This window comes from Calypte anna, chromosome 7, assembly GCF_003957555.1.
Source record: "Calypte anna isolate BGI_N300 chromosome 7, bCalAnn1_v1.p, whole genome shotgun sequence".
NCBI classification, from domain to species: domain Eukaryota; kingdom Metazoa; phylum Chordata; class Aves; order Apodiformes; family Trochilidae; genus Calypte; species Calypte anna.
This window is the reverse complement of record NC_044253.1, coordinates 32,563,231-32,590,254: the sequence shown is the minus strand read 5'-3', so window position 1 is coordinate 32,590,254 and position 27,024 is coordinate 32,563,231. Positions and strand designations below refer to the sequence as shown.

Below are 27,024 nucleotides of genomic sequence, written 5' to 3'. Positions count from 1 at the left end.
CATCAGGGTTGCAAAGCAGATCAGATGTGTGTGGTTTGTAATCCCTACTGGACAGATCTGGTTTTGAGCCAGGGACCTAGGAATATTCCAGCTCCCTGTGCCAAACTTCAGGCTTAATGACCTTCTTCCCTCATAGATTTTGGTGGTGTTAATTGGCCTGAGTGGATGGGTACATGGTTTAATTCTGTATTGATTTTGTATCTCAGAGGAGATTTTAGGAAGTATTGAAACGTTTTCTTCACTGCAAGGATGTATTGTAGTGGAACAAAGCAATCAGACGCCTCTGATTACCGAGAAGTGGGTGTGAGCCGGTATCAAATCCACCTGTGCCCAATTAGGGCAGGCCCCCTATTGAGCATGTGCAAGACCAGGGGGCCAATAAAAGGTGAAACTCACAGCCACAGACTAGCTCACTCCCGAGCACTGTATTACCTTTATTGCACCACTAGCGCTCATCGCCTCCAAGGTGAGGCTCTCTGTGGAGTCTCGAACCCGGGGCCTTCGGCATTGCACTACTGGGTCTTAACCAGCTGCACCACAAGAGCCTCACCTTGGAGGCGATGAGCGCTAGTGGTGCAATAAAGGTAATACAGTGCTCGGGAGTGAGCTAGTCTGTGGCTGTGAGTTTCACCTTTTATTGGCCCCCTGGTCTTGCACATGCTCAATAGGGGGCCTGCCCTAATTGGGCACAGGTGGATTTGATACCGGCTCACACCCACTTCTCGGTAATCAGAGGCGTCTGATTGCTTTGTTCCACTACAATGTATTTTCCTTAAAAGCATACTTTTTTTGAAGAAACCTATAGTTCATTTTGGTTCATTTACTGCAGTATAAGGGTATAATTCCCACATGCCTTTAAGAGCTGGTCAAAATTAGTTGGGATCCATATACTTCTAGCCCATATGTTACTTCTGTGTATCAGTAGCATATCTTCTTACCCTTTGCTTTCAGTCTTAGTGAAGAACTCTTTAAGCAGCCTTGCTTGGTTATCACAAATGCTGCTGTTACCGTCTAACACAGAGTCTGAGTGATGTATTGACCCAAAATGGTGAGCATTTTTTTATCTGATGGCCTCTTTCCAGTCTCTCCTAGGCTCTTACGGAAGGTAGGGCGGGCAAAAATGAGGACTGTAGCTCTGACTCCAACGTACAGTGGTGAGGCTGATGCTCTGTTACCCTCTCTAAGAACAGAGGTGTGGAGCTGGGGAAAGGGGAAGGAAGGACAGCTAGGACATGGTGATGTTCTGCCAAGGTGAGATTTCTTTTGTACACATTTCCTGGTAGGTCGCTAGGAAATTGAGTCTTCAAGTTCTCTAACTCAGTCAAACACCTTGCATTGTATTCTTGCTTTTCTGTGTTACGGTCTAAGTTCCTCCAAGTAACATATTTTATGATGTGTTGTAACTGAGCATCAGTCAGTTATGACTTTTCCCTTGTGATCATAGGAGTTTTGGTGATATTTCGACTTCAAGCTGGGGTGAGGTTTATCTTCAAATTTTGCCCTTCATGACCTTTTTGACTAAGCTGGTTTATTACCAAAAAACTCCATGTTTATTTGTTTTCTCTGTTTTATTTTAATTTTTATTTTGAGTAAAAATAAAACCTGGATTTTATTTTTGTCTTAAGTATATCTCTGATAATCTTTTTTCTTCCCCCTGCCTCGGGTTCTGGCACTTGACAGACTTCAGCCACTGTGTGTGAAAAGTCTAGATGGTAAAGAAGTGATTCACCTCTCTGCTGGTGGTCATCATTCCTTAGCACTCACTGCCAAATCCCAGGTACAAATGATCCTTACCATATATTGCTTATCTGTGATAAAATTGACATATTTTTTTTTTCTACTGTTTAATGTTTTGCTTCCCACCTGTTAATTGCTCTGTTTGTGGGAAGAAACTTGGAAGGAATTAGTTCTGTTTCTGCCAAAGTTCTGCCTGTGTTTTCCTATTCCAGTTCAGTATCTGTCCAAGTGTCTAAATTTACTTTCTCATATTTAGCTGTGTTTCTTACAGGTGTATTCATGGGGCAGTAATGTCTCTGGCCAGCTTGGTCACTTGAACTCCCCAACAACAGTCCCTCGTCTTGCAAAGGTACTTTGTATTTTCTGTATTTCATTTCTTTCAGTTCAGGGTCACTTCTTACATAAGGGAGTGAGTACAAAGGAATTTTTAAAAACTGACCTTGTTTATTTATCAGTGTGCAATATATTGATAGAGACCTTGATTTCCTTAGCTTAATACTGTGAATATGATCCTTAGATGAGCTTGTGAAAATCTACTGAAGAAATCTTTTACACAGGCCTCCACTGGTAATTGACTACTGTCACAGTTTAACACTGGCCCGGCAATTAAACCGAATAACAGACGCTCTCTATTAATGTCTCTCTCCTCCTTGGTAAAGAAAGGAGAGAGAATAAGGGAGAGAGACTTATGGGTTGGAAACTAAACTACACAGCTTTAATGAAACAGTAATGATAAATAGGAAAAATTACTAAATATATACAAATATACAGGAAAATGGAAACCACATTCCTCCCCCCTTTTCCCCAATAACTCTCACGTCACCACTGAGGCTGCAGGGCAGCCCTGGGAAAGTCCAGGCTGGACTCCTGGGGTCAGCAGCAGTCGGGAGCTGGAGGCAGGAACACATGGATTCAGGCTGGCATGGATCAGGACCACAGGCAGAGGAATGGATGGAATCCTCCCAGGATGCCGGGTGAAGGAAGGGAAGCAGGAAATCCTGGCTTGGCCCTCGTGATCCCTCAAATTTATACTGAGTATGACGTGTATGGGATGGAATATTCCCGATACTCTCCTTTTTGGCCAATTCTGGCATCTATCTTGTCCGTTCCTCCCCAAAGGAGGGCTGCAGGTGTGATCTTTTTCTTCCTTCTGGAGGGTAAAAGTTTTTCCTCAGAGCTGAGCAGTGTCCTTGGCTCTGCACACCAGTCTCTAGCAGTAACTATAAACATTGAGTGTTATCAGTCCTAGAAGCAGACACTGTCTGAGAAACTTGCTGTTAATTTCAGCAAGTGCAGCTACTTACAAGAGACTTGGCTGAAAGCAAAAGTACAAGACAGAAAATCACCTTTATCCTGGCCCAAACCAGGACAACTACACTGAAGTTCTAAAACTGAGAAATGTGACTGATTGTATCTTACAAAATTTCACTTCTGCCTTATTATTGGTTTCTCTGGTGCAGATGTTGCAGTGCTGAAACTTAAGTACCATGGAACCCTGTTTTTGTTCTAACCATTGTTCTGCTGTTCTTAGCTTTTCTAGACTGTTTGTTCCTGTATTTTGAGGGCTGCTTTGGCTGTGGGTTTTCTATTTGTTCTGAACTTTTCATCATGTTGAGTGAAAAGCTACAAAATGATTTTAGGGTAGACCAGACCCTTGCATATGTTTTCTGGCACTTAGTGGAAAACTAGCTGCAAAGTTTTCCTGTTTAGACCTTATGCAAATGAATGTACAGCTTGTTAATTGTCCCAGATGTATAGATTTCCCCAGGAAATGCTGAGGGGAGAACAGTGTTCTGTATACATGCAAGAAATGTATGTGATATGAGACACTGATTTTGAAAAAGTACCAATTATAGCAATTCTTTTTCTGGGCAGGTGTGTTACATGCATGTGTGGCTAAAAAAGTGCTCTTCTGTCATTCGGTGATGGTTTTTCTAACATCTTTTCCTTCCTTGTGAATTTCAGGTGTGTGGTGATGGTGTTTGGAGTACAGCAGCAGGACTAGATTATTCCCTCTTCTTAGCAGATGAGCAGGACTTCCAACCTGGGCTTTATTACAGTGGCCAGGAGACAACATCAGAAAATAATTTGAATGAAAACAGTTGTACTAAGAGTCCAGTTCTGTTACTGTCATGTAGTAAGGTGAGTGATATTTTCTTTATGTTAGTGCAAGTCATACTGATACTTTTTTGGAATAGCACAGTGCTGGTTGTTGAACTGGCTTCAAGGGTATCAGGTCAAGTAGCCAGTTCCTAGCAGTCAGAACAGGGTCAGAGCTTAAGGAGGGCAGAGATGAGGCCTGTTTAGTGAGTGTTGTTCTCTTCTCTGCCTGTTTCTTGGTTGTTCCTTCTGTTTGAGGCACAAGAAGGTATTTCCAGTGTGTCTAATACATCTGTTCCCAGGTATGTGTGTTGCAGAAGTGCACCCTGAAATTGTGCCTTGCTTTCACTACCATCTTCATATGTTTATTCTTGCACCATGGCTTGTTCTTAGTTAATAGGAGAAATAGCTGACATAATGATACTATTTAATATGAACATTGCTAACACAAGCATGACATATATTGCAGTTCTGTCTGACTCAACTTAGATCACTATCTCTTAAATATGGAATGTTTGTATGGGTCACCTTAAAAGGTGTTCTATTTATGGTATTTTACTCTGTCAGTGCCAGGAAAATGAACAGCATTGACTATAAATGTTTGTTGTAGTTTTACCATTCTTGTGTTATTAAATCAGTGTTGACTGTAGTGTTTGTTACTATAGGTAATTAATAATTATTGTCACCTGGTGCTCCTCAAGATATGCTTTATTCTGCATCACCCTATTTGTAAATTGAAGTGTAGAAAGAAAAATATTTAGGCTGCTGTTTTTACTTTTCTCTTTTTCATCTTTCAGATAGGGTACATAAGCAGTGTGATAGCTGGTGGTGACAACTGCTTGGTCTTGGTAGACAAAAACGTAATGGGATATATTGCCAGTTTGCATGAGTTGGCTTCTACTGAGAGAAGGTTTTATTTCAAACTGAGCGAGATCAAATCTCAGGTTCTTAGACCTCTTCTGGGCTTAGGTAAGAAATTCTTTTAGTATTTTATATTATTTCCCCTAAGTCCTGCAACAAATTTCTTCATTAAACAACAACATTAAAAAATAATTATGTATTTTTAAGATTAAACTGAAGTCTTATTCTCCCCTGTTCAGATACACCGGTGAAATTTTTCAGTTATCAGTATCTGCACTTTCCTGGCTGTTTTACCTGAAAGAACTTAATTATTTGTGCTGTTACCTGTCTAGTCTATAATTGTAGAATTCTTGATGCTGGCTAAGGTAGCAGTGAGGTGAAATGGCCAGTAAAACACCTGCACATCACCTTGTGCTCATTCCCTTTATTAACAGGTGCTGCTCTTTTGGAAGGTAAGCTGAATTGCTTTCTGGTCTGTTACAGATAACTTGGGCAATGCAAACACAATCCAGTTGTTGCAGGAGATGGCAAGCAGGTTCAGCAAGCTGTGCTATCTCATCGGGCAGCATGGATCCTCTCTAAGTAGCTTTCTTCATGGAGTGAAAGAAGCCAGGAGTTTGGCCATCCTGAAGCATTCCAGTCTCTTTTTGGATAGTTACACTGAGCAAGTATTCAGTTCCCTCTCATTCTGAGTCTGCAAGTTTAACCTGCTGGCCACCACAAACCCAGAGTTAGGAGAAAGTAGATCTGAAGGAAACCTACAAAAGTAACTATTGTGCAAATTACATTCTTGCCATTTAAAACGTATGGAAAGTTTTACACAAAATGCAAGCTGTGAATTTCAGATTCTTCACCAGTGGAGCAATCTGGACAGCTTCAGCTTCTCTTACATTCAAGCTCCATATACACTTGTTAGAAGTGTCATATTCATTACTTCATAGTAAGGATCTTATAATGGAATAGAATGGAGTTACAATGTGTAGGTACTACGTAAAGTTTATTGCAGTTACAAAATGTCTTTTCAGTAGTCATTAACTGAAAATTGTCTTTCAGCAGTGTGATTCCTCTGTCCATATAACTGCTAAATAGCTGAGCATTACACCTTTCACCCAAAAGGCAGAGTTGCTTTAGTGGTCACACTCAAGACTGAATTATACTGGCTGTCCTTTTGATCAGCTTAATGCTTTTGGGAGAGTAAGTCTGTGCAGTTAGCTATTCACTGCCTTTCTCCTAAATAACTTTTGTAGTTGCTGGATAATTTCACCCAAATGTAGCAGACGTCACATCATACTTAATACCTACAGACTTTTGTGAAAAATACTGGCTGGATGGAGGGGACAGTCTTAAAATGTCCTCTCAGAATGTAGTCTTGGTTACCAGACATCTGAAAATCTGTCAGGGAACAAAATTTCAAGTACATCAGCTTCAGCTGTTATGCATTAGCATTTTGAATGTGCTGCTAGTTGCACTTTTTTTTAAACTCAGGCACAAAAGTAACTGCTCTTAGTGGGTCAGTGATAAACTTATGCCATATTCCCCTAAAGGAAATTTTCTTGTTTATAATTTTAAAATTATTTTCTTTTTTAGTAGGGGAAAAGTGAAAGGCAGGTTCTGAAATACCAGGAAAAGAGAAATTCCTATCTTGAGGTTATCCTCTTGATTATAATTAGAAGTTAGGAGTACTGAACTGTTGAAACAGATGGGCCACATACCAAAATTTGAGGGAAAGTGAAAAATTCAAGTTTTGTGTGCAAATTAAGCCCTCTGCATTGTGCTAATGGCCGCAGGAACGTTGCATGGTACTGCATGTCCTGTCTTCCAGTGGGAAGTGTTCCAGTAACTTTGAGTGCCTCACCGTTTAGTATTTTCTCAAGTACTTAAATTCCATGTATAGTGAAAGACAGTATCGATCTCATGGGTAAACTGTTGGAAATTACAACAGTTTCTATTTCCAGGGAAGTTCTTATTTTGTAACAGAACCTCTTTTTCCTCCCCACTTTAGGTATTGTACTTCAGTAACAAACTTCCTTGTGATGGGAGGATTTATGCTTCTCGCAAAGCCAGCAATGTAAGCAAACCTCTACCATTTTCTGGAGCTTTTGATCAATCAGCAAGGAACTGTACTTCAAAAAATCGTGTGTTTATGTGTGTAGCAATGAGCATGCAGAGACTTGGTCGTAGCCTGCTTGAGTACACTGGTCAATTTTCCGTCAGATGAAGAAAAAGTTAACTTCCTCTCAACTGTGATTAAAAATTTAGGTCAAAATGGTCCTGAATTAGTTCACTTACTCTACCATGAAGGTGGAGAAAGGAGTACAGAAGCATAAATTATTGTTAATCCTTTGAAAGAAACAAATATTTTTAGGTTAATTTTTATTTTAAAGCTTCATTTTGAGGTTAAATTTTCGTTATCTATTCAGTGTTCGTTAGTATTTTGTTCTTTCAAATTTTGCTGACAAGGAAATACAGCACAGCAAACTTTTCTTTAAGAATCAGTGAGATTAGATCATGTGAATTCAATTCCACTTGAATTTTTTAAGTTTATGGCAGCACTTCAAAATCGTGCAAAAATAACAACCCTGCATATATGTCTGCCTTGCTTCTCAATGTTGCTTGCTCTGTTTCATGCATAGGTGCTCTTAAATGTAAGGAATTCTACCTTAAGGTCTGAGGTGATATATTTGAAGTTTACAGATCACTAAGTCAGGCTTTTTTGTCAGTTCAGTAGTATTTTGTCTCAAAATGACACCATGCACCTTTCACTCTAGTGCTGTGAAGAAGTTACTTCAATGCAGGTATTTAACTAATCCAAGGAATTGCCACCTTCCCTTCCTTTTGAAATTCCGTAATCTGGGAGTAATGCTGTTACAGGTGTTCATGGAGCACTTTGAATGTTGTGTCAATGTATTATTAGTTCTTTCAAATGTCAGGCTATTAATGCAAAGAATCTTCTGCACCAGAGAACAAGTGCCAAGGACTAAGTAAAAAAAATCTCTCACTGTAAAAAGGCACCGAGCATCTTTCAGCATCGGTCACCATTTTTCGAGTGACTTACAGGAAATCTTATTTCAAATATAAGCTTATTTATAATTTGTACTGAAAAGGTCTGGATGCTGAGATTACTCTTACTAAAATGCCTCATGTCAGTTGTCACTGTCAGGTATCTCACCTTCTCCTACTGCAACTAGGGTCTCAATAGGTGAATAAAACTTTCTCAGGTTCTGAAACTTCAGGGAGGAGATTTTTAGTTTAGTCCTGCCACTTGGAAAGGGAAATCAAGAATATCTTTCATAAAAATAAACAATTTTGCCCCTTCCCTGAGGAATGCTATCTTAAGTTAGCTGTTATTGATTTCAGCCTGTCTTTTATGGGTATTCTGCAACACAAATGTATTAGAAGTAGTCTTTAAGCACCTTTGAGAAGTGCTGTCTTCAATACAAGTCTTCATTGGGAGCAGGTTTTTGAGCTCTGGAAGTGTGGGTGAGCTAAACTTGGTGCTACGGGTCTGTTATTATTTGTCACTTTTCTACAGAGAGACCTCTATGAGAGGATCTCCAGGCACTTCAAAACTGCAAACCAAACGGATGGTTAAATTTAAAATTGAGAAATATGGTCTTCTCTCTGAAGAAGACTTCATTCCTTAAGGCTTGTTGCACAAGGGGGTTCTTAAATACCATTAGCAGACCTAGACAAGGTATGGTATTTTGATGTGTGAAATGGCATCTTGCTGATCACGTAGAATTCCTGGGGACCCTGCTGTGCAATTCTCTGATCTGTTTTGCTGTCCCTGGGGCCTGCTTTCTCAGCCTCACCTAATTCTTGCAGCTTGTGGTTGAAATGCTTCCCAGCTGGATGTATTTTAATGCAGATGTATCGTATTTGCTAGCACACCTGGATACCCAGGTATGGTGAAGGAGAGGGAATAGTAGGTTTGGTTTCCTTTTGATGAAGAAATCCTGGTTTTGTGTGCTAATGCATTGTCTTCAGAATGATTTCCCTCTTCTTCTCTGAACTAGATTAGTTCCCCTTCTTGGAAAACAGACTGAGGATTGAACAGATTTCCTGCCTTTCTATGAGGTAGGATGTAATTTCTATAGTTAGGGGAAAAAAACTGGTCAGTTGTCTTGAACAGCAGGGGTGGGGAAGAGATTATTTGGATATATTTAGGGAAGTGCAGTGGAGCAAAGTTAGGATTTTTTCACACCTTCTTGAAAGAATCAATAGTGTTAGAAGCTTATCAGTTTAGCAGAAATGGGGGAGTTGTTCCAGTTGTTAGCTCTTACACCAAGTGTTGAAGAGGAAAAGGCAATTAGTTACTTTCCAAGCAGATTAAATGGCTGAGCATGTTAGATCAGTGAAAATAGTCCTGTGTTGCAGATGTTAGAGAGCTACAAGAGAGTGCTACTGTACTTACTTAAACTAAGCTAGGAATAGTTTAATAACAGCATGTATGTGCTTTTAAGTTTTATTGGCTTATGATAATTATCATATTGGCAATATGATAATTGGCTTATAATAAGGGGCATTCTGATCTCATTTATTCAAAACATCACTGATGTCTCACTGTCTTTTTCTCTTCTCCCTCTGTTCCCCTATGTCCCATCATTTAGAGATTTCTTGAGTAAAAACCAGGAGCTGTTACAGAAACTGTCTGACAAGAATGAGGAAAACCTCCAGCTGATGGAAGTTCTGAATGCTCTGTTTTTCATGCCATTTGGACGACTTCATAATTATGCTAGAACTTTGCTAAAGCTTGCCACCTGTTTTGAAGTGGTAAGCTGGCTTTGTTATCTGTATCTGAATAAATGCACACATGAAACTTATGGCTTGGAAATAACTGAAATGCCAGGTAATTAGAAACACCTTAGTCCCACAGAAGCTGCCTCAGACTTGTCTTTGCTCCAGGGAAGATCATGCACACTTTTTTGAGCAATCTTACACCACACCTGTGCAGATCACATGACAGGTAGAAACTCATTGCCCTGCCAGAACTTATTTGTGTGCCTGTGTGCTAATTAAAAGTATATTATTTTGATATTTGCCTGTTGCTTTTCAGTTCCCTCTGGCATAATTACTGTAGCTTGTCTTGGATGCGATACTCCACTAAAAATACTATATAATATATTAGGCAGACTTTTACCACCTGTTTAGATGTATCTAATTGCATTCTTTTGAAATGAAATATGATTAAAGAGAAACAGTAATTACTTGCATGCTTATCCCAATGTAGTAATTTGAAGTATTACTCCTGCATTTGTTAGCAGTACTTCTGCTACACCTTGTTAAGGTGTGGAAAGGTAGATCATGTAACTGTATGCTGATCATTCTTCTCTTAACATTCATGGAACGTCTGTGATTTTTAAACCCCCCTCAGTGCACCAGTAAAACATGTGGCTGAGAATATAACTTGGCCTTCACTGTTCCTTTGTTTACCAGATGGACTGTCATGCATTTGGTGCTGGTGTAGAAAAACAAGCAGTGTTACAGCAGCTTGCTGAGTGCAGGTGGCACAGGTGTCCAGAAGCACTCTCAGGGCTGTCTTACCTTGTGCCCTGTAGGCATCTCCAGAATACCAGAAGTTACAGGATTCCAGTTCATGCTATGAGAGCCTTGCTGTCCATCTCAGCAGGAAAAGGAAGGAAGCAGAATACACACTTGGCTTCTGGAAGACCTTTCCTGGGAAAATGACGGTACAGTGAACATCTTGCTCTTAGCATTGCACCCTGTGTCTGTTGCTGCTGCTGTTGTCCCAGCTCCACTGCTCATTATTCTTACATTGCTGTAGTGCTCTTAACTTCAGAAAGCTTGACCCTTTAGTATGAAAGACAAGCAGTCTGACCTAAGTCACACTCAGTGAGCATTTGTGATGTTGTTGTGAACCTTGCCTGTAGGACTCCTTGCGGAAGCCAGAGCGCCGCTTGATCTGTGAAAGCAGCAACCGGGGTTTGTCCCTGCAGCACGCTGGGAGGTTCTCGGTCAACTGGTTCATCCTCTTCAATGATGCTCTGGTGCATGCTCAGGTAAGCCAGCTTGTATCCAGGAACAGAACAATTTCTCTGCTTCAAGCAAAATGACATGTTTTCATATGGTAAAATAAAGTTTTTGTACCATTCACTGCAGTGTTTCTTGAATGCTTAAAAGTTGTACTTCTTTCACGTTTACAAATAAATTTGAAATGGCATACTTTTTTTTTAATGTTTGATTGCTGTTTCCTGGTGGCTAGTGTGCTTTCTCTTAGCTGTTTCTTGGAGCAAGGTGCATATAAGCAGCCTGCAGTGCTCAGTTGTCCATAGTAAAGGGAAAAAACCTGTTCAGAAAAAGCATGGGACAGGGGTAATGGATCAGTACCCAGTGAAGTTTCCTTCTCCTTGCCCACAGTTCTCAACGCACCATATTTTTCCCCTGTCTACTCTGTGGGTAGAAGCTCTTTCAGAAGAAGCTGGTAATGTGTGAGTATTCTTGCTTGTGATGCTGAAGTACTCGTATATTGGGAGGGAGAATGAGTATCTTTTAATCAGTTATAAACTAGAAGTGGTATAGTCTGGATTCAATCATGGCTTGTTTTAGAAATCTTATTGCATTTCTATGTCTATTTAAAAAAATGGTATAAACGTGAAAGAATAAGGTAGTTGAGGAAAAGAAGTAGTGTTCTTAGTGCGTCTTTTAGCTGCTGAGTTGATACTAAAGTGAATGCTAGCTGGGGTGGGGGAGGGAAGATGCAATGTTTGAGCTCTGTGAAACTTTGCCTTTTTTGGAATGAGATTTCTCTACATTAAAATACTTTTCTCCACTCTTTCATGTAGGAATGGGTTGAAGATTACAACACCAGAAGAACAATTTGTTCTCATTTCTTCAACACCACAAGAAAAGGTAGGCATACCTACAAATTATACGTGGTCTCAGTGACATGTATGAGTTTTTCCTCTCCTGTGAAACCAAGCAGGATGAAATATTGCCTGAGTATTCACAAAGAATGAAGTTGTCCTACAACCGGGTGTGCAGGCTGACTGCACACTGTGCTTGGCTGTAGCCGTGCTCCAGGGTACAGCACTGTACTCTGAGGAGTGCAGAGCAGACTGTAGTGTCTGTAAGGGTGAGATTCAGTGCAAAGGCAGATGTTGGCTAAATGCTGTGATGCAACTCTGTTGCAGACCAAGTGGCTGAGGGCCATAAGCCAAGCAGTGGATCAGGCCCTTAGGGGGACTTCTGACTTCATTCTGTATGGAGCTGGAGGGAACGTGCCAAGACAGGAGCCCCCCATTTCCCGCAGTGCCAGATACACCTTCTACAAGGACCCTCGCTTCAAGGATGCTGTGTATGATGGGAGGTGGCTGTCAGGAAAGCCCCATGGCAGGTAAGCACACTGGAGTGTAATAGTTGAAAACAAAATGAGGTCATTGCTGTGTCAGTAAGTTGGGTCTCTCACAGAAACTGGGAAGTGTGGAGTGAACCGATGACCTTACACACATCTATGGCTTTGTATCTTTTCCAGAGGGATCCTAAAGTGGGCAGATGGAAGAATGTACTCTGGGACTTTCCGGGCTGGGCTAGAGGATGGGTAAGATCCTCTCACTGCTTGTGGAGACAAAGCACAAGAAATACCTTTTATTGTAAGGGAGAATAACAAAAACGTTTAATTAAGAAGGTTTTGCAGTGAATCATACTGACTCAGGGTCAGTATGATAAAAAGATATATCTGTTAACAAGGTATATCTGTATGTTGATATACAGGTACTCATTTACCTGGAGGTTCCCTAGTTGTCTTCACAATAGACTCATGCAACTGCATGATTAAAAACTTGCTCTTTCATAAAAACTGAAACTAGTTGGGGTAATCAGCTGTAGGATGGAGAAAGGAAATGTTAAAACAGCCAAATAAGGGTGTGTGTGTGTGTGTGTGTGTTTGTATAAACTCCTAAGCAGAGGAAGGCAAATGAAAAGTCTGCAGTCAACTTTCTGCTGTATAGGTAGCTAACATTTTTTTGGCGTGTAGTACTCCTCCAAAAGCTCCAGTATTGGGTTTTTTTCCTTCTAGAAAATTCAGTGCCTTTCATGCAGTGTAGTGATGCATCTTCTCTAATGTTTTCCTTGCTGTGTTTCTGGTAGAGCAAGGGTTTAATAATTCAGGAAGAAGATGACACAATCTTGAATCAACTTCAGGGTTTGAATGATAAAAACAACACCAGTGAGAGTGTGTGATCCTAATGACTAAGATAACTGGCACAGAGGAGTTTGAAAATAGCATGAATGAAGTCCTAGACTTGATAAAGTTATCTGTTGAAACAAATAAGACTGCTTGAAAGTTACTTCATTTATTACACAGCTTTGAATTAAACTATGGATGTCATTGCTCTGAATCTGCCTAGGGTACTACTAAGATAAGAGGTTAACTTATGTCCAAAGGTATTTTTGTATGAAACTTGCAGGCAGACTTGTCTGTACTGGGCAGGATAAAAATTTATGAGGAGTCCAGTATGGTTTCCAGTTATTTTCAAAGTATTAAGCTTGACAGATAATAGAAATAGGGTCTGGCTGCAGATAACTTTTTAAAATGCACCTTAGCAACTGGTGTAATGTCAGCCTATAAAACCAGATGAAACATTTGGTCGCTTCTGTCCAGTAGGAAGTGTAACTAACCCTGGTGCTTTTAGGGTTGTTGGGTATGGCAGCACTGCAAACAGGTCCCCACCAGAAACAAATGGATTGGTATTCAGCTGTACTTGCTAGGATTATCAAATGCCAGGTATTTGTATTTTAGCTGGCATGCTATAATCTCAACACTTGACAACAGTAATGTCTTGCTGGGGTAGATGTGCTTTTAGGAGAACCTTCATAATTGGATTTTAATCTCCCCTGAAGATGAGAATCAGTAAATAGAAGTTTCACATCTCATTGTTTTTAGGCATAAAAAGAATGCCTAAAAAAGCATTCTGCAATTGTGAACAGTTCTGTGCTACTGTTGAAGCATACTGGGAATCAAGCAGCTTTTTGGGTGTTTTTTTTTACATATTTTTCTGTATCAATACTTTTCGTCTTTCCCTGGAGTAAAGATCTGCTTCAATTTTAAAGAAGCTGGCAAAGGTAGAAGCAGTCTTACAGTGTGAACAGAGCTGTGAGGGCTGTGAGATGTACAAAGCTGAAAAAAATGTTGTAGCATGGCTAGGTTCAACAGTGGAAGTAGTACAGACTAAATTGACCTGGGGATGGTGGAATTCCTGCTTTCTGTTTAAAAAAAATAATAAAAATCATCTGTAACTGCTGTAGCTGGAGACACACTAAAAATTGCATAGACCATTCTGCTTTTACAGCGAGTTTTTTCCTGTTTGTAATTAAATGTTTGTGTTACAGCTGCTTGTGTTCCTTGTCTGTTCCTTGGCAGGTATGGTGAATACAGAGTGCCAAACAAAGCTCTGAATAAGGATGACCACTACGTGGGTTACTGGAAGGAAGGCAAAATGTGTGGGCATGGAGTCTACAGGTGACATGTAGTGCTTGTGGTGCTGTCCTTGCAGAGGGGAGAGCAGGACTCCTGCTCTGGCACACTCCTTAGCAAGCTCTGTGTAACTTTATTGTTGCATTTCAGTTAGTTTGGGTTATTTTCTTCCCATGATGCACACATGTGCTGTGTTCTGCTATTAACATCTATCCTAATATTGTTATCAACTTGCAACAATAAAGGACTCTTCTGAGTGAGAAATGTAACATCTAAATAGCCTGGCCTGCTGGGGAGGGAGTGGCTTTAAAACAGCAATGCATCAAATGACTTGTATTAAAGGCTCAGTTTTACCCCAAACATAATTCTCCTGTAGCTCCTGCTTGGTGGGGCTGTCATGGGATTCCTTGAAGGAGAAGAAGGTTGAGCCATGCAGGGGGTGAAAGAAGAAAAGATAACAGCAATGAAAAAAAATTATCAAAAAAATCTAACAAAAACTCCAAAGCACTATAGCAAAGTAGATTTTAGGAATATTTCTTACTCTTTCTCGCAATAGCTATGCTACTGGTGAGGTGTATGAAGGGTGTTTCCAGGATAACATGCGGCACGGGCACGGGCTGCTACGCAGTGGGAAGCTGACCTCCTCCTCTCCCAGCATGTTCATTGGACAGTGGACAATGGATAAGAAGAGTGGTTATGGAGTTTTTGATGATATCACAAGGTAAGGCTTCTGTTCCACGTGTATTTAAACACTGTTACCATGTGTGACTGCAAAAAGAATAGGAAAGGTTTTAGTCTGTTAGTAGTGTTATTGGTGCATGTGGTTTTTTATCTTCTTTTTACTAGGCTTTCTGAGTTGATGATCTAAAGAACTGATTCTAGAGACAGCATTTTGGTGCTGCTTCTGGAGTACACATGGGGTTTTTTGTTGTATTTGTGGGGGGGGGGGTTCTGCCTTGCTTTCCTATCATATTTCTGCCTGAAAACTAGCACTGAATATGAAACCTTACTGAGGTATCTTGTGGTGGCAGTGCTGAAAGCTTTATGAGTGTCATGCAGGGAGTACTCTTTCATCTCAGGCATGTAAGACTGAGTTATTCATGATATGATATATAAGACTAGGGAAATTTCAGCTTATGCTCAGGTTTTCCATTGACTTATTTATTCTGTCACTGCAGCAGGGGAAAGATGGTTTCTCTCAGGGCAGAAGAGTGAAGTGATGATCTTAAAAACGGAATATGCTCAATGAATGCTGTCTGAGCACACATCAGCACTGTCTGCTTTTTCATTCACTAATTTAATGCTCTTTTTTCCTGAAAAAGAGAGCTTTTGGTGAGACCTCAAGAAAACTGGTTTGATGTAGTGGAACTGACAGCCACTTAAGAAGCAGAATAGTAAAACATCTGGAGGTGGTGTGGAGATTTTTCTGGAAGGGAGCTTATGTAGCATCTCTAGGGATTTCTTGGTGTCAGTTTCACACCTCATCTTTTTTATTGGTGGTGGTTGTTCTTGTCCTCCTCTAGTGCCAAAATGTCTCCACATCTTGAGTTTATTTATCCATTTGTTTACCTAGGACTGGCTAAAGAGATGGCAGCTTTCCTCACAGGCCCCCTCACCTCCAGAATGTAATGCAGTGGCAGTTCATGGTGGCAGAGGAATGCAGTGTTCTCTTTCTGTTCCAGAGTTACTGGAGTATGAGTGAGCAGACCTCATGGCAGTTCTCCTCCTGGTCTCAGGGAAGGATATGCGCTTATGTTTGTGGCCTAAAGTTTAGTTTTCTTCACTTGTTTCTTCACTTGCCCAGGCAAATCAGGAATAGTTGCAGACACTCTTTATATCATCCTGTCATGTTTGCAGACAAGTCAGTTGAGAATTTGGAGCTTCTATTCTCTTATGAGTAACATCCCGGTAGCAGAGTATGCTGTGTCTGTCTCTTCAAGAAGCCTTCACCCAGCTGGTGTGATGAATCAGACCAGCATTCTGCAAGGCTATGGGTCCAGTCAGCTGGAAGATACCCCTGAATTTAAATTAATGACTGGGCTTGCTGTGACCATAATTCCATTATAGCTAATTGTTATTAAAAACCCTCTCTTTCCCTGAAGCTGGTGCAGCTAGATTGACAGACCTGAAGCAGTGCTGGATGCCTCTTTTGTAATATTTTTTTAAATGGTCAAATATCACAGTAAAGCCAAAGAAAGGATATAAATGTACTACTTAGACTGCATTCTTCCTAATTATTTTTCTTCAGAGGAGAAAAGTATATGGGAATGTGGCAAGATGATGTTTGCCAAGGCAATGGTGTGGTGGTGACTCAGTTTGGACTGTATTATGAAGGAGCCTTCAGCACCAACAAAATGATGGTGAGTTGTACTCTGCTGTAGTGACTTTTCCTCTAAGTCACTAAGAGAGTCACTAAGTCACTAAGTCTGGGGCAGATCAGCTTATGTTAGGCTGTGTAAATCTTGTATTCTAAATTTCTATTGTCCCAGCTTTTAAATTGTCTCTATAACCTCTGTTCTGTTTCACTTAGGACTAATTCAGAACCCGCTTTTAAAATTAAAAAAAATTTGCAAAAAATTAGTAACAGGCTTTTCAGTTTATCTTTAGATATGTGGTCTGGCCTTCTGTTAAAATTACTGCTTTGTGGTTTTTATGATTGTCTTTGTAGGGGACTGGAATTCTGCTTTCTGAGGATGATACAGTTTATGAGGGGGAATTTTCAGATAACTGGACTCTGAGTGGGAAGGTTGGTATTTGGTATCATGCTTGTCACTTGTGAAATATTACCATCTAAAAAAAGTCTCTTTCCCTGTAATTTGGTACCCAGTAGATTTCAGTTAATTTTTTTATTATCTTCTCTCAAGGGAACACTGACATTGCCAAATGGGGATTATATTGAAGGTATCTTCAGTGGAGAGTGGGGATCTGGGATCAAAATCACAGGAACCTACTTCAAACCCATCTTGTATGAGAATGAGAAGGACAAACCTAAAGCATTGTGAGTGTTGATTACCAAATAATTTGTCATATGCTTCAGTAATACTTTGGAACATTACTATTGTCTTTTTTCAAAGGCCAGTTAAAAATATATTTCCAGAGAAATGGTGATATTTTGAAAACATTTTCTGGTTTTTGCTCCTCTTATCTCCTGCATAGGAAATAAAACAAGCATCTACAAATATGTTATTGCTTTAATTACCACTTCAATGTGCAAGTAACAGCCTAAAATTATAGAATAGCTAAAGTGCTGCTACTGTCCCTGAAGCAGTCTCAGGTTTTTTATTTAAATCTAAACTGGCTGTTGTAATCTGAATCACTGACTCCTGACATGCTGGGAGACTAATTTACATTTGAGTGATTAAGTCAATCACAGAACTTTCTGCCTTCTGCCAATCACTTTCCTAGTAAATGAATTAATATGTTCTTTAATAATGCTGTGGGGGTAAATTTTACACCTCTTCCAAACAATGTGTTAGAAAATAGTAGAAAAAAATGCTGAATTATAAAAGAGAGAATTTTAACACTTTGGCAAAGATAATTTTCAAAAGTATTCATATAAGGCCTTATAGCACATGCATTAGGTCTGTCTTCTTTGGGGAAAAAGCCACAGTTTAAGTCATAACTGAGATATGTTATGTATATGAGATACGTTGAGTATATTTAAGTAAATTTAAAAAGTGGTTGGTGAAATTTCCGTGTTTGATAGCACTATATACTGGTTTACAGTATCAGTAATTGTACAGGATTCAATAGCTTTGACACAGACTCAAATTTCAGATTAAAATGGTAAATGCAACTCCAATGTTTTTACCTAGATGACTTCTCAGTGTGCTTCCTGAAGCATTCACTGGTAATTTCTTTTGACAACACTGACACCTACAACAGGATGCAGAGTTAAGCAGGCCTCCCTGCTGAACAACACTTGCAACCTTAGCAGTTCTCTGCTTTTAACTCCAGTAGGGAGTCTATGAATAAATGTATGCACATATTTTTGAAGAGTGCTTGTGAAACTTAAGACCATGCCCTCTTGTCTTGTTGAAAGTCATCTGGCAAAAGAGCCCAACCCCCACCTGGCTACAACCTCCTTTCAGGGAGTTGTAGAGAGCGATGAGGTCTCCCCTGAGCCGTCTCTTCTCCAGGCTGAACAGTCCCAGCTCCCTCAGCCTCTCCTCATAGGGTCTGTGCTCGAGTCCCTTCACCAGCCTGGTTGCCCTCCTTTGGACCTGCTCCAGGACCTCAATATCCTTCCTAAACTGAGGGGCCCATGGTTGTTACCACATTATTACAATATTTTTAATGTCTACGTGTTACTTCATTAAATACTACATGGATTAGAGTATGTTAATTAGCAAGGAAGAGACAGTTAAGGGTAAGAATAACTTTTTAAGCTCTCTCTAGAAGGTTTTGGAAGTCAAGACATTTATTACATAGCAGGTTCTAGGTTTATTCTTAGTGACAAACTTAGCTGCCAGTCAAGACTGTTAAGATGTATTATCAGCTTTTAGTAGAGTAGTGTGGTGTTGGATTGTCAGTGGCCATAGGTGACTTTCCTAGCTGAACGTTTTGTTTCACAACTGTTTGATTTTAACAGAGTAGCTGCTCATTTTGTTAGGCGGAAACTTGGGATCCTGGCGGTGCCTCCTGATGAGAAATGGAAGGCAGTGTTTGAAGAGTGCTGGAACCAGCTTGGCTGTGAGAGCCCGGGCCAGGGGGACAGATGGAAGGCTTGGGACAGTATTGCGGTGGCCCTGACCACCAACCGACGACAGCACAAAGACAGGTTGGTGCCTAGAGAATGTAGGTGTTGGCTCCAGGTTTTTTCCTATTTTGTCGAATAAATAATCTGTACAATCTTGTTGTCCTTTTTAAAACCGCAGCCCAGAATTACTGAGCCGCTCGCATACTCAGACACTGGAGAGTTTGGAGTTCATTCCACAACACATTGGTGCCTTCACCCTGGAAAAATATGAAAATATAAAAAAATATTTGATAAAGGTAATGCGCTTCACAAATGCTCACACAGCTTGTTGGTAAGGCAAGGCATGATGTCAAGCTCACTTTTTGAAAGCTTTCTTTAATTGCTTCTGTATTTGCACTCTTCCCATCCATGTTGTATTAATTCATGTTTGCTTTTAACTTCCTAGTATACTGAGTTTAAGTCCACAGCTAAGACTGAAATGATATGCCTAATAGATGCTGCCTTAAAGTCAGTTTTGTCTCAATTACAGTTTTAATTCGAGCCAGTTAATACCTTTCACCTCAGGCTTGTGATACTCCTCTCCATCCTCTGGGCAAGCTGGTGGAAGCACTGGTAGCTGTCTACAGAATGACTTACGTTGGAGTTGGAGCCAATCGACGATTGCTGCAGGAGGCTGTCAGAGAGATCAAGTCCTACCTCAAACGCATCTTCCAGTTGGTTAGGTACAGAGACTAATTTTTAAGTCAAGCTTCTGCTGAATTAATTACAGATATCTCGTGTACTGAAACTGCCTAGTGTTTATGATGTCCAACTGTGCCTGTATTTTTACTCTGTCTTGAGGTTTGCTTACACTTCCTTAACCTTTTTTAGGAGGCTGGAATTATCTGTCAAATATAGAAAAACTGAAATCTTCACAGTGCATTGCATCCTATGTTGTACTTTAAAATATTGCTGCAGGAAGCTCTTCTTGACTATGGGTTTCCAGTTTATTGTCTGGATATCTGCACTGTGAAAAGGCAGTGTTCAAAAGGTATAGAAGAACAGTGAGGGTGGGGGCTTGCAGTGTGTTCCACTGTGGTTCTTACCAGTGTGGATAACTGATGTTCCTGTGTAGTGCTTGCTTAGATTCTTGAGAGCAATTACAACTTAAAGTCCTACAAATCTGAAAGCAGAAAATGCCCCAAATGATTAAGCATGAGAAGCCTTGTTTGGAGGGAAGTGGTGTGAAGGTAGGAGAGGTGTCTTTGGCAGTGGAGGTAAGTTTCCTTCCAGAATAATGCTACTGTGTATCTGTTAGCTGTGCTGTTTTAGCCAGCATCTGTTATGGCAGCTGAATTTTCTTTCCTCTCCAATCTTGCACTCTCGTGCTATGATTTGTAGGAACTTGAAGCCAAATCAAACGTTTTGGTGTGTGTTGCCATTTAGGTTCTTGTTTCCTGACCTTCCTGAAGAGGGCAGCACAATTCCATTTCTGGCAGCAGAGACCAAGGGAAGGCGATCCTTCTGCAGCGGGAAGTCTGACTCCAGATCAGAGTCTCCTGAGCCAGGGTAAGTGAAGGAAGAAAAACTGAACTAAGGAAGGCTTAATTATATTCCTTTTCTTTTTATCTTGGGTGAGGGGAAATAAGCATATGTGTCACTGATGGATATAAGCAGGCTTCTCTCCCCCTCACTTTGGTTCTGGTAACAGGTTTCTGACAAGCACACTTCCATGGTTAAAATAAGCATTTCACCCCTGTCCCCAGCAGAGGTTTTCTCTTGAGGACAAACTTGCTTTTGTCTGTTGTGGGCAAACAAATTCAGACTGTGGCCCAGGCTTCAGAAAAGTGTAGGATGTGAGCACAGGAGTACTGCAGGTCCAGTGCACATACCCTGCGCCACAGGCACACGCATCTCACTCTGGTGCCCATCCTTGTTGTGTCCACAGCAACCTCAGGTGTGGTCAGAAAGAACTGCACCACAATCCCTGCCCCAAACTCACCTGCACATGGACTACTGCTAAGGATTGATGAACATAGATACTATTTGATGGCTTTGTACATTATTACAGCTCATAGAATACGCTCTACTAAATGAGAGATAGGTTCCAATGATTTCTTCTTCATTCAATTTTTATAGATAATTAGATTGTTAAAATGTCTACCTCTTCAGACCACCCTCCCCTCTCTTTCCTTACAGCTATGTGGTAACCAGTTTTGGCTTGCTGCTCCCTGTGTTACTGCCCCGACTCTATCCTCCCCTGTTCATGCTGTATGCCTTAGACAACGAGCGTGAGGAAGATGTTTACTGGGAATGTGTTTTACGTCTCAACAAACAAACTGATCTGGCTCTGCTGAGCTTTCTTGGAGTGCAAGCGTGAGTATGCTCCAGTAATAAAACAACTGGAAAAGATCATGGGATGTAGTTAACTAAAGCAACTAAAGCCCCCTGTTGCCAAAGTGCTTTTCTTTGGTTTAAATGCATCTAGATGTATTTGCGGTGAGTAAAAAACTTTGCTCTTCCATAAAGAGTGGCAGGGTAGGGGATGGGGAAGAGTGGCATTGTTTGAAAACCAGAGCAAGGCATCTCAAATTAGGTCATTTTCCATCTTTTTGTGCTAGATGTAGTTGATCCTGTAGAGTGAGCTGTTGTATCTCACAGCAGAACATGGTTAGTTCGTATTCATAAGGAGAAAAATGCTTTAAGATTCTGCTTTCTCAACAGACTGTGTTGGATTCTTTGCAGGAAATTTTGGCCAGGAACTGTCTCCATGCTTGGGGAGAGTAGAAAGGTATGTTCATGGGGCCTTGGCTTGCAGTGTGCTTCTGCCCAGGGTTTCTTTACAGAAAGAAACTGACCTAATAAAGAAGGGCTCAGAGAATTTTTGACCAGGCTTTTTGCTTAAGAGATGGTATTCAGTTTTTTTTCCTTGACATTTGTCTGCTACTTAACAGCTACATCAATGATTTGTTACATCTGTCAGTCCAGCTTTGTCACTTACTATCTTACACTGTAATGAATTCTAATTCAGGAAGACTTTGGTCTCCAGTTATGAAAAAGTGAGAATAACAGCGTTCAAGGAAATTTTCAAGCTGCTTGCTGAGGAGAATTGCACCACTGCATACTTACTGATCAAGAGAATACATGTGTAGTTGTTATTAATCATTGCCTTGCTGAAACTTGCTGAATGCTGCTTAGAGGTAGTGTAGACCTCGACTCTCTGTGCATCAGTAAGAGTGGCTAAATAATCATAACTTTGAACAATTTGGATTTTACATTATGGTTTAAGTCATGTCTGTTTATGAATCAGTATACTTTCATTTACTTTTATTTGACTTGTTTTATTTATCTTTTACACCAGTGTAGCATGATACACTGTTTTTCTTCTGTTGAATAGTGTGCTGTTCAAGCCTGCATGATAAATCTTCTTATGATTACACAGGTATCATCAAGTACAAAAGATGCATGCTTTGCCTCTGCAGTTGAATGTTTACAGCAAATCAGGTAATTCTCTGAAATTTGTCTTTTAGCATTTTACTGTTCCTGCTGTAGTAATAATTATTTTATTGAGAACCCTTAACTGTCACCTTTTCTTTGGTCACCTTCATAAGAGAGGTCATCAAGATATTTCAGAGTTCATCTTGAAGATGTGAGTGTTGTCTCCAAGTGGGGAATGAAGTACAGCCTCATAAATGTGACTGAGAGATGTGTCCATAGCAAGTTTTTTAGAATCAAATGTGTCAGGGTTTCAAATCAAATTTGTGAGTCTGAATTTCTAAACAATTACAGCAACATGACCTGTGCACAGGGAACTTTTCTGTGTAAAGAATTCTACAGTAAGAATAGAAGTTGAAATGATAGAGTGGAATTTTTTTTCCCTCTTTACCACTATGTCAAAACATTTGCAAGCTTTGAAGACAGTCTTGCTTGCAGCACTGTGCTGTTTTCCAGCAATTGCTGCCTATGGTGCTGCACAGCCTTGGTGCAAAGGTGGCTTCATGTTAGCTACCAAATTGTCTTACTGGTTTTGATGCAGATGTGCAACTTCTTACTTTTACCCTGTTCTGCTCTTGCTGTCTGAACAGTACCACGTTTACCCCATCCGACAAGTTGAAGGTGATCCAGCAGACTTTTGAAGAGATCTCTCAGAGTGTACTTGAGACTCTTCAGGAGGATTTTCTGTGGTCCATGGATGACTTATTTCCTGTTTTTCTCTATGTGGTGCTGCGAGCCAGGTAGGCACTATGAGCGGCATCAGCCATAAGCTGAGCTCAGGCAGTGTGAGTACTCTTAGCAGTATTAAAAACTCCTGCTTCTCATTATAGAACTACCTGCTAGCTTTGTGTACATCAGTTAATTTTTTGGTTTGGCTGTGTTTGCTTTGGCTCAAAAAAAATTTTGAACAGTTGACTGAAATGACTGTGACCTTAGAAAGAGGTTAGGGAATAGTATGGGTTTTTGCAGGACACCAGATACAAAAGGTAGAAACACAACAAGGACATTCTCTGTTGAACAGTTTTCTTTCTCACCTGCATGTAACAGAATAAGGAATTTGGGATCTGAGGTGCACTTAATTGAAGACCTGATGGATCCTTACCTGCAGCATGGGGAGCAAGGCATCATGTTCACTACCTTGAAGGTATGAAAAATACGAAAGGATATTAAATGCCTTTTTTGGAAATTAATGAGCTTTTAAGCAATGATGATCAGCTTAGGACAATTGTATGAACATCAGGGTGTGATCTCTTTAACATTTCTATTCAAGATTTTTCTTGGATGAGCCCAGAAACTTAGAGCTTAGGATAACCTAACAAGTACAGGTACTGCTAATAAAATGGTGCCATGTGCAAATGTACTTTATTCAAAGGTAATATTGGTTGCTGTTGACTGTTCTGAATGCTTACCTGTAGCTTGTTCTCCTGTGATAGAATGAACATTGTTTCCTTTATAAAAATCAGAATGAAGTGATGTTTTGGAGTTAGCCATTCCTATAATGTTTAAGTCCAACATCACATCAAGTTGCTTCAGGAATTGATTTCACAAAAAAATAATTTAAAAATTATATATTTTTACTGTGTCATTCTACACATTCAATTTATTATTTCTCTCTTTTGAAATGTGGAAAAAAAGGGGAGAATCTGTTGTAATTAATATACCATTGTGCACCGGGATCTCCATAATGGAAATAGGTTGTTTTGATAACTCAGACCTGTTCAGACTAGTAGGTCTTGTGACCCTGTGTAGAGGGTTTTTTGAGGGGCTGTTTTGGAGGGAGGCTGTTAACCTGAAACTTAAAATGAAAAGCTAAGCTTCTATTGTGACAGCTGGCTGTGCAAACTGCGTTCAAAGTTCTTTTTTTCATATCAGTTATTTTATATAGTGCTGCAGAAAGGGACAGTTTAAGTTGCTTAAAATATGTAGAAGAATCATAGAATCATTGAATTGTGAGGGTTGGAAGAGACCTTTAACAATCATCTATGTAGTAGAAGTAGAATCTTATTTTCCATGAGGGCAAGTGTTGTCTGAGACACTTACAGGAAGTTTCTGGTCAAGGCTCCCCCGAGGTGTATTTGGGGTGGCATTATGGAGTGAGCAGCTATGGAGCAGCAGGTCAGGGTGTTCCTCCAGAGGATGCACACCTTGGCTTTCCAGTCTGAGTGCTTTTGAAGTGCTTAATCACTGCATCCTTGTTCTGTAAGGAAATAGTTTCTTTTTTGGGTCCGGCTGTCAAAGGGCAAAGGCAGATTTGAGAGTAAAAAAAACCTTCATCTTGGTAAAGCTGGGAGCTGTGGAAGTATTCAGAATCCCGAATCATGCTGTCTTGCTTCATTAAGAGTTGGACATAATTTGTAGTTTAAAATCTCCTGTTGCCCTTTTTGCTAGTTTTCATATAAGAAGATTCTTGAGTGTCACTGTATGATCACTGTTTGTAGAAAGCCTAAGCCTCTGTTTTCTTGGATAGGAAAAAAAAATCAACTTTTTTGTGTAGGATGCTTTATCAGCTCACTGGTGACTGGTGTGTATGCTAAACTGAACTTTGTTTTGTTTCAGGCATGTTACTACCAGATTCAGCATGAAAAGCTTACCTAGACCATCATTCATGACATGGCTCTGTGGGATAATCTGGTCACTGGAACTTCACTCAAACCTACTTTCTTCCCTGAAATGGCACTTAGAAAATACTCTGTTACAATTCTTCTATTACAGATGAAAATATTCCATTTTTTTTTCTGAACTTTCCCTTTTAAGATTGGAAAACTGCAGCCAGAGACTATCAGTGAAGTGAAGCAAGAGACTTAGTTTGTCAAGGACTTGCCAAGAAGAAATAATTTCTTATTCTAACAGAAAGCTGATTTTACTCCTTTTCAGTTAACAATGTTACAAAAAGGCATGTCATCTACATAGAGTACCTGTGAAAGTCTGGACTGCATGGCTTCTCAAGCAGTGGGATTGTTTTTATTGTTATTGGTTTGTCAATAGAGATGTTTAAAGAGAATGAATTGCACCACAGAACCATTCAGTCTTCCTGAATTAAGCTATTATGTTTGTTTATTTAAAAAGATAAAAATATGCTAATATTTATAATGAGTTACCTATAGTGCATTTGGCTGCAAAGGTTTTGAGGCATCTGTGTTGAAAAGAATTGCTGAATGCAGTGGAAATAAACAGGCTGTTATGGACTTTCCTGTTGACTAGAATTATAAACATAAAGGTATTCACCATTCTTTCTGTTTATGAAAGAAATGACCACTTCATATTTTGGCACTGAATTAAACACCTGCAATCTGCAGTCCTCAGTTTCACTACACCAAGGGCTGCTCTGGAGCCCCGTGTGAGAGGAGAATGGGACTGTGCTCTTGAACAAGTTGACAACGGACTGGATTGGAGAGTTCTGCCTGTTAATTTGAGTGTCAGAGTAAAAAAATTCTAACCTGGTGTCATTTTTGATCATGTAGAGAAGAAGTCATTTTCCTGGGGAAACTTTGTGTGTGTGTGTTCTTCTGTGGTTTATGATGAACTTTATTTATACCCACGACACCCATGATAATTTGGGTATCGTAGGTGCTGTTCCTTACTATGGCTGACTCCAGAAAGGGGGGAGGGTGGCATAAGCTATAGAATGTTATCATGAGGTAAGTTATGTCAAACTATCACAGATAACACTAATCATATTTTTGAAATAGTAATCATGGCTTGTGTGTTGGCACCTTAATGGAAAGAAAACCATGTCAAAATACTGTTTTAAACAGTGACTGTGATGTAGCAATTTTCATAATAAATAAAAGGATTGGTCTTTCTGAAATTACCTTTAGTTTTATCAGAGAAGGGGAAAGACGAATTCTGGCAAGATGCTGTTTAGAACTGTTGTTGTAATTGTTATATTTGCAACAAACTATGGGGATAATAGAAAACAGAGACAATAGATTTTGTGAACCATTTTGTTAGCTTACTCTCATTTTTAAATTGCACTGAACAGTAATATGAATAAAAGGGAAGCTATCGAAAAAGAAGTTAATTTGGAAGGGGAGGGTGAGATGCACAGGAAAGGGTGGAAAGTATAATTGAAGTAATTTCAGCACTTAACCTTTTTTGCTAGGTGCAGTCTTTCCATGCAATCATCTTGTATAAAATTCAATGTACAAAAAATACATACCTGAAACATGGAGGAGCAGAACTGCTTTCTGGAAAGGAAGTGTGCTTAACAGCTGGGTAAATCAATGGCAGTATTTTTTGTCTGCAACAATCCAAATTCAGGATTTATTTCATCTCTGGTGGGAGTTGTCATCATTAAAAACAGGTTTGATTTTCCCCAACCCCTGGCTGTGTAGCTGTTTAGAGTCAGTGTTTTTTCAGATGTTTCAGGAGAAAGGAATTACCTTTTATCTACAGCTTTGACACACAGAAGGCTTTATTTGATATGACCTGGCTCTCCCACAGGGATTCTGTGACTTAAACTGAGATTGTAACTAGAGATGGGAAGTTTTCCCATCATCTTTCTGCCTTTGAGGGAGGTGAATCTGCCCAGTATGTAGCTACTTAAAGTTGCTTCATTCACTGTCAGTTTGTGCAAAGTTGAGACCCAAAACACAAATAATAGGTCTGACTTTACATGCACACAAACACACACAACTTCTTACAAAAAGTGGTGATATACCACATGAATTTAGCTTGCTGATTAATGGAAGCAGCCAGCCTGGGCTTGGATTATTTTTGG

General features: G+C 40.0%; 1 protein-coding gene across 4 annotated transcripts in view; it reads left to right on the top strand.

Moving 5' to 3' along the window:
• ALS2 (alsin Rho guanine nucleotide exchange factor ALS2) overlaps window positions 1-26,194 on the top strand; it is a 34,046-nt gene extending 7,852 nt beyond the window's left edge. For 2 of the 4 annotated variants that reach the window (XM_030454110.1, XM_030454108.1), the window contains 29 exons: window positions 1,083-1,251; window positions 1,681-1,777; window positions 2,009-2,086; window positions 3,703-3,879; window positions 4,635-4,806; window positions 5,182-5,362; window positions 6,701-6,766; window positions 9,309-9,471; window positions 10,257-10,388; window positions 10,590-10,718; window positions 11,077-11,147; window positions 11,502-11,568; window positions 11,850-12,052; window positions 12,191-12,256; window positions 14,078-14,176; window positions 14,688-14,852; window positions 16,380-16,491; window positions 16,800-16,877; window positions 16,996-17,129; window positions 18,744-18,911; window positions 19,009-19,126; window positions 19,395-19,552; window positions 20,256-20,378; window positions 21,009-21,185; window positions 21,555-21,600; window positions 22,252-22,313; window positions 22,895-23,044; window positions 23,352-23,448; window positions 24,861-26,194. In XM_030454110.1, the coding sequence (XP_030309970.1) occupies window positions 1,083-1,251; window positions 1,681-1,777; window positions 2,009-2,086; window positions 3,703-3,879; window positions 4,635-4,806; window positions 5,182-5,362; window positions 6,701-6,766; window positions 9,309-9,471; window positions 10,257-10,388; window positions 10,590-10,718; window positions 11,077-11,147; window positions 11,502-11,568; window positions 11,850-12,052; window positions 12,191-12,256; window positions 14,078-14,176; window positions 14,688-14,852; window positions 16,380-16,491; window positions 16,800-16,877; window positions 16,996-17,129; window positions 18,744-18,911; window positions 19,009-19,126; window positions 19,395-19,552; window positions 20,256-20,378; window positions 21,009-21,185; window positions 21,555-21,600; window positions 22,252-22,313; window positions 22,895-23,044; window positions 23,352-23,448; window positions 24,861-24,899 (3,497 nt within the window). In that variant the 3' untranslated portion in view covers window positions 24,900-26,194. Of the gene's footprint in view, window positions 1-1,082; window positions 1,252-1,680; window positions 1,778-2,008; window positions 2,087-3,702; window positions 3,880-4,634; window positions 4,807-5,181; window positions 5,363-6,700; window positions 6,767-9,308; window positions 9,472-10,256; window positions 10,389-10,589; window positions 10,719-11,076; window positions 11,148-11,501; window positions 11,569-11,849; window positions 12,053-12,190; window positions 12,257-14,077; window positions 14,177-14,687; window positions 14,853-16,379; window positions 16,492-16,799; window positions 16,878-16,995; window positions 17,130-18,722; window positions 18,912-19,008; window positions 19,127-19,394; window positions 19,553-20,255; window positions 20,379-21,008; window positions 21,186-21,554; window positions 21,601-22,251; window positions 22,314-22,894; window positions 23,045-23,351; window positions 23,449-24,860 lie in introns of all 4 variants that reach the window. The other 2 variants (XM_030454107.1, XM_030454106.1) reach the window with 1 other exon arrangement.
• Window positions 26,195-27,024: the final 830 nt, after the last annotated feature.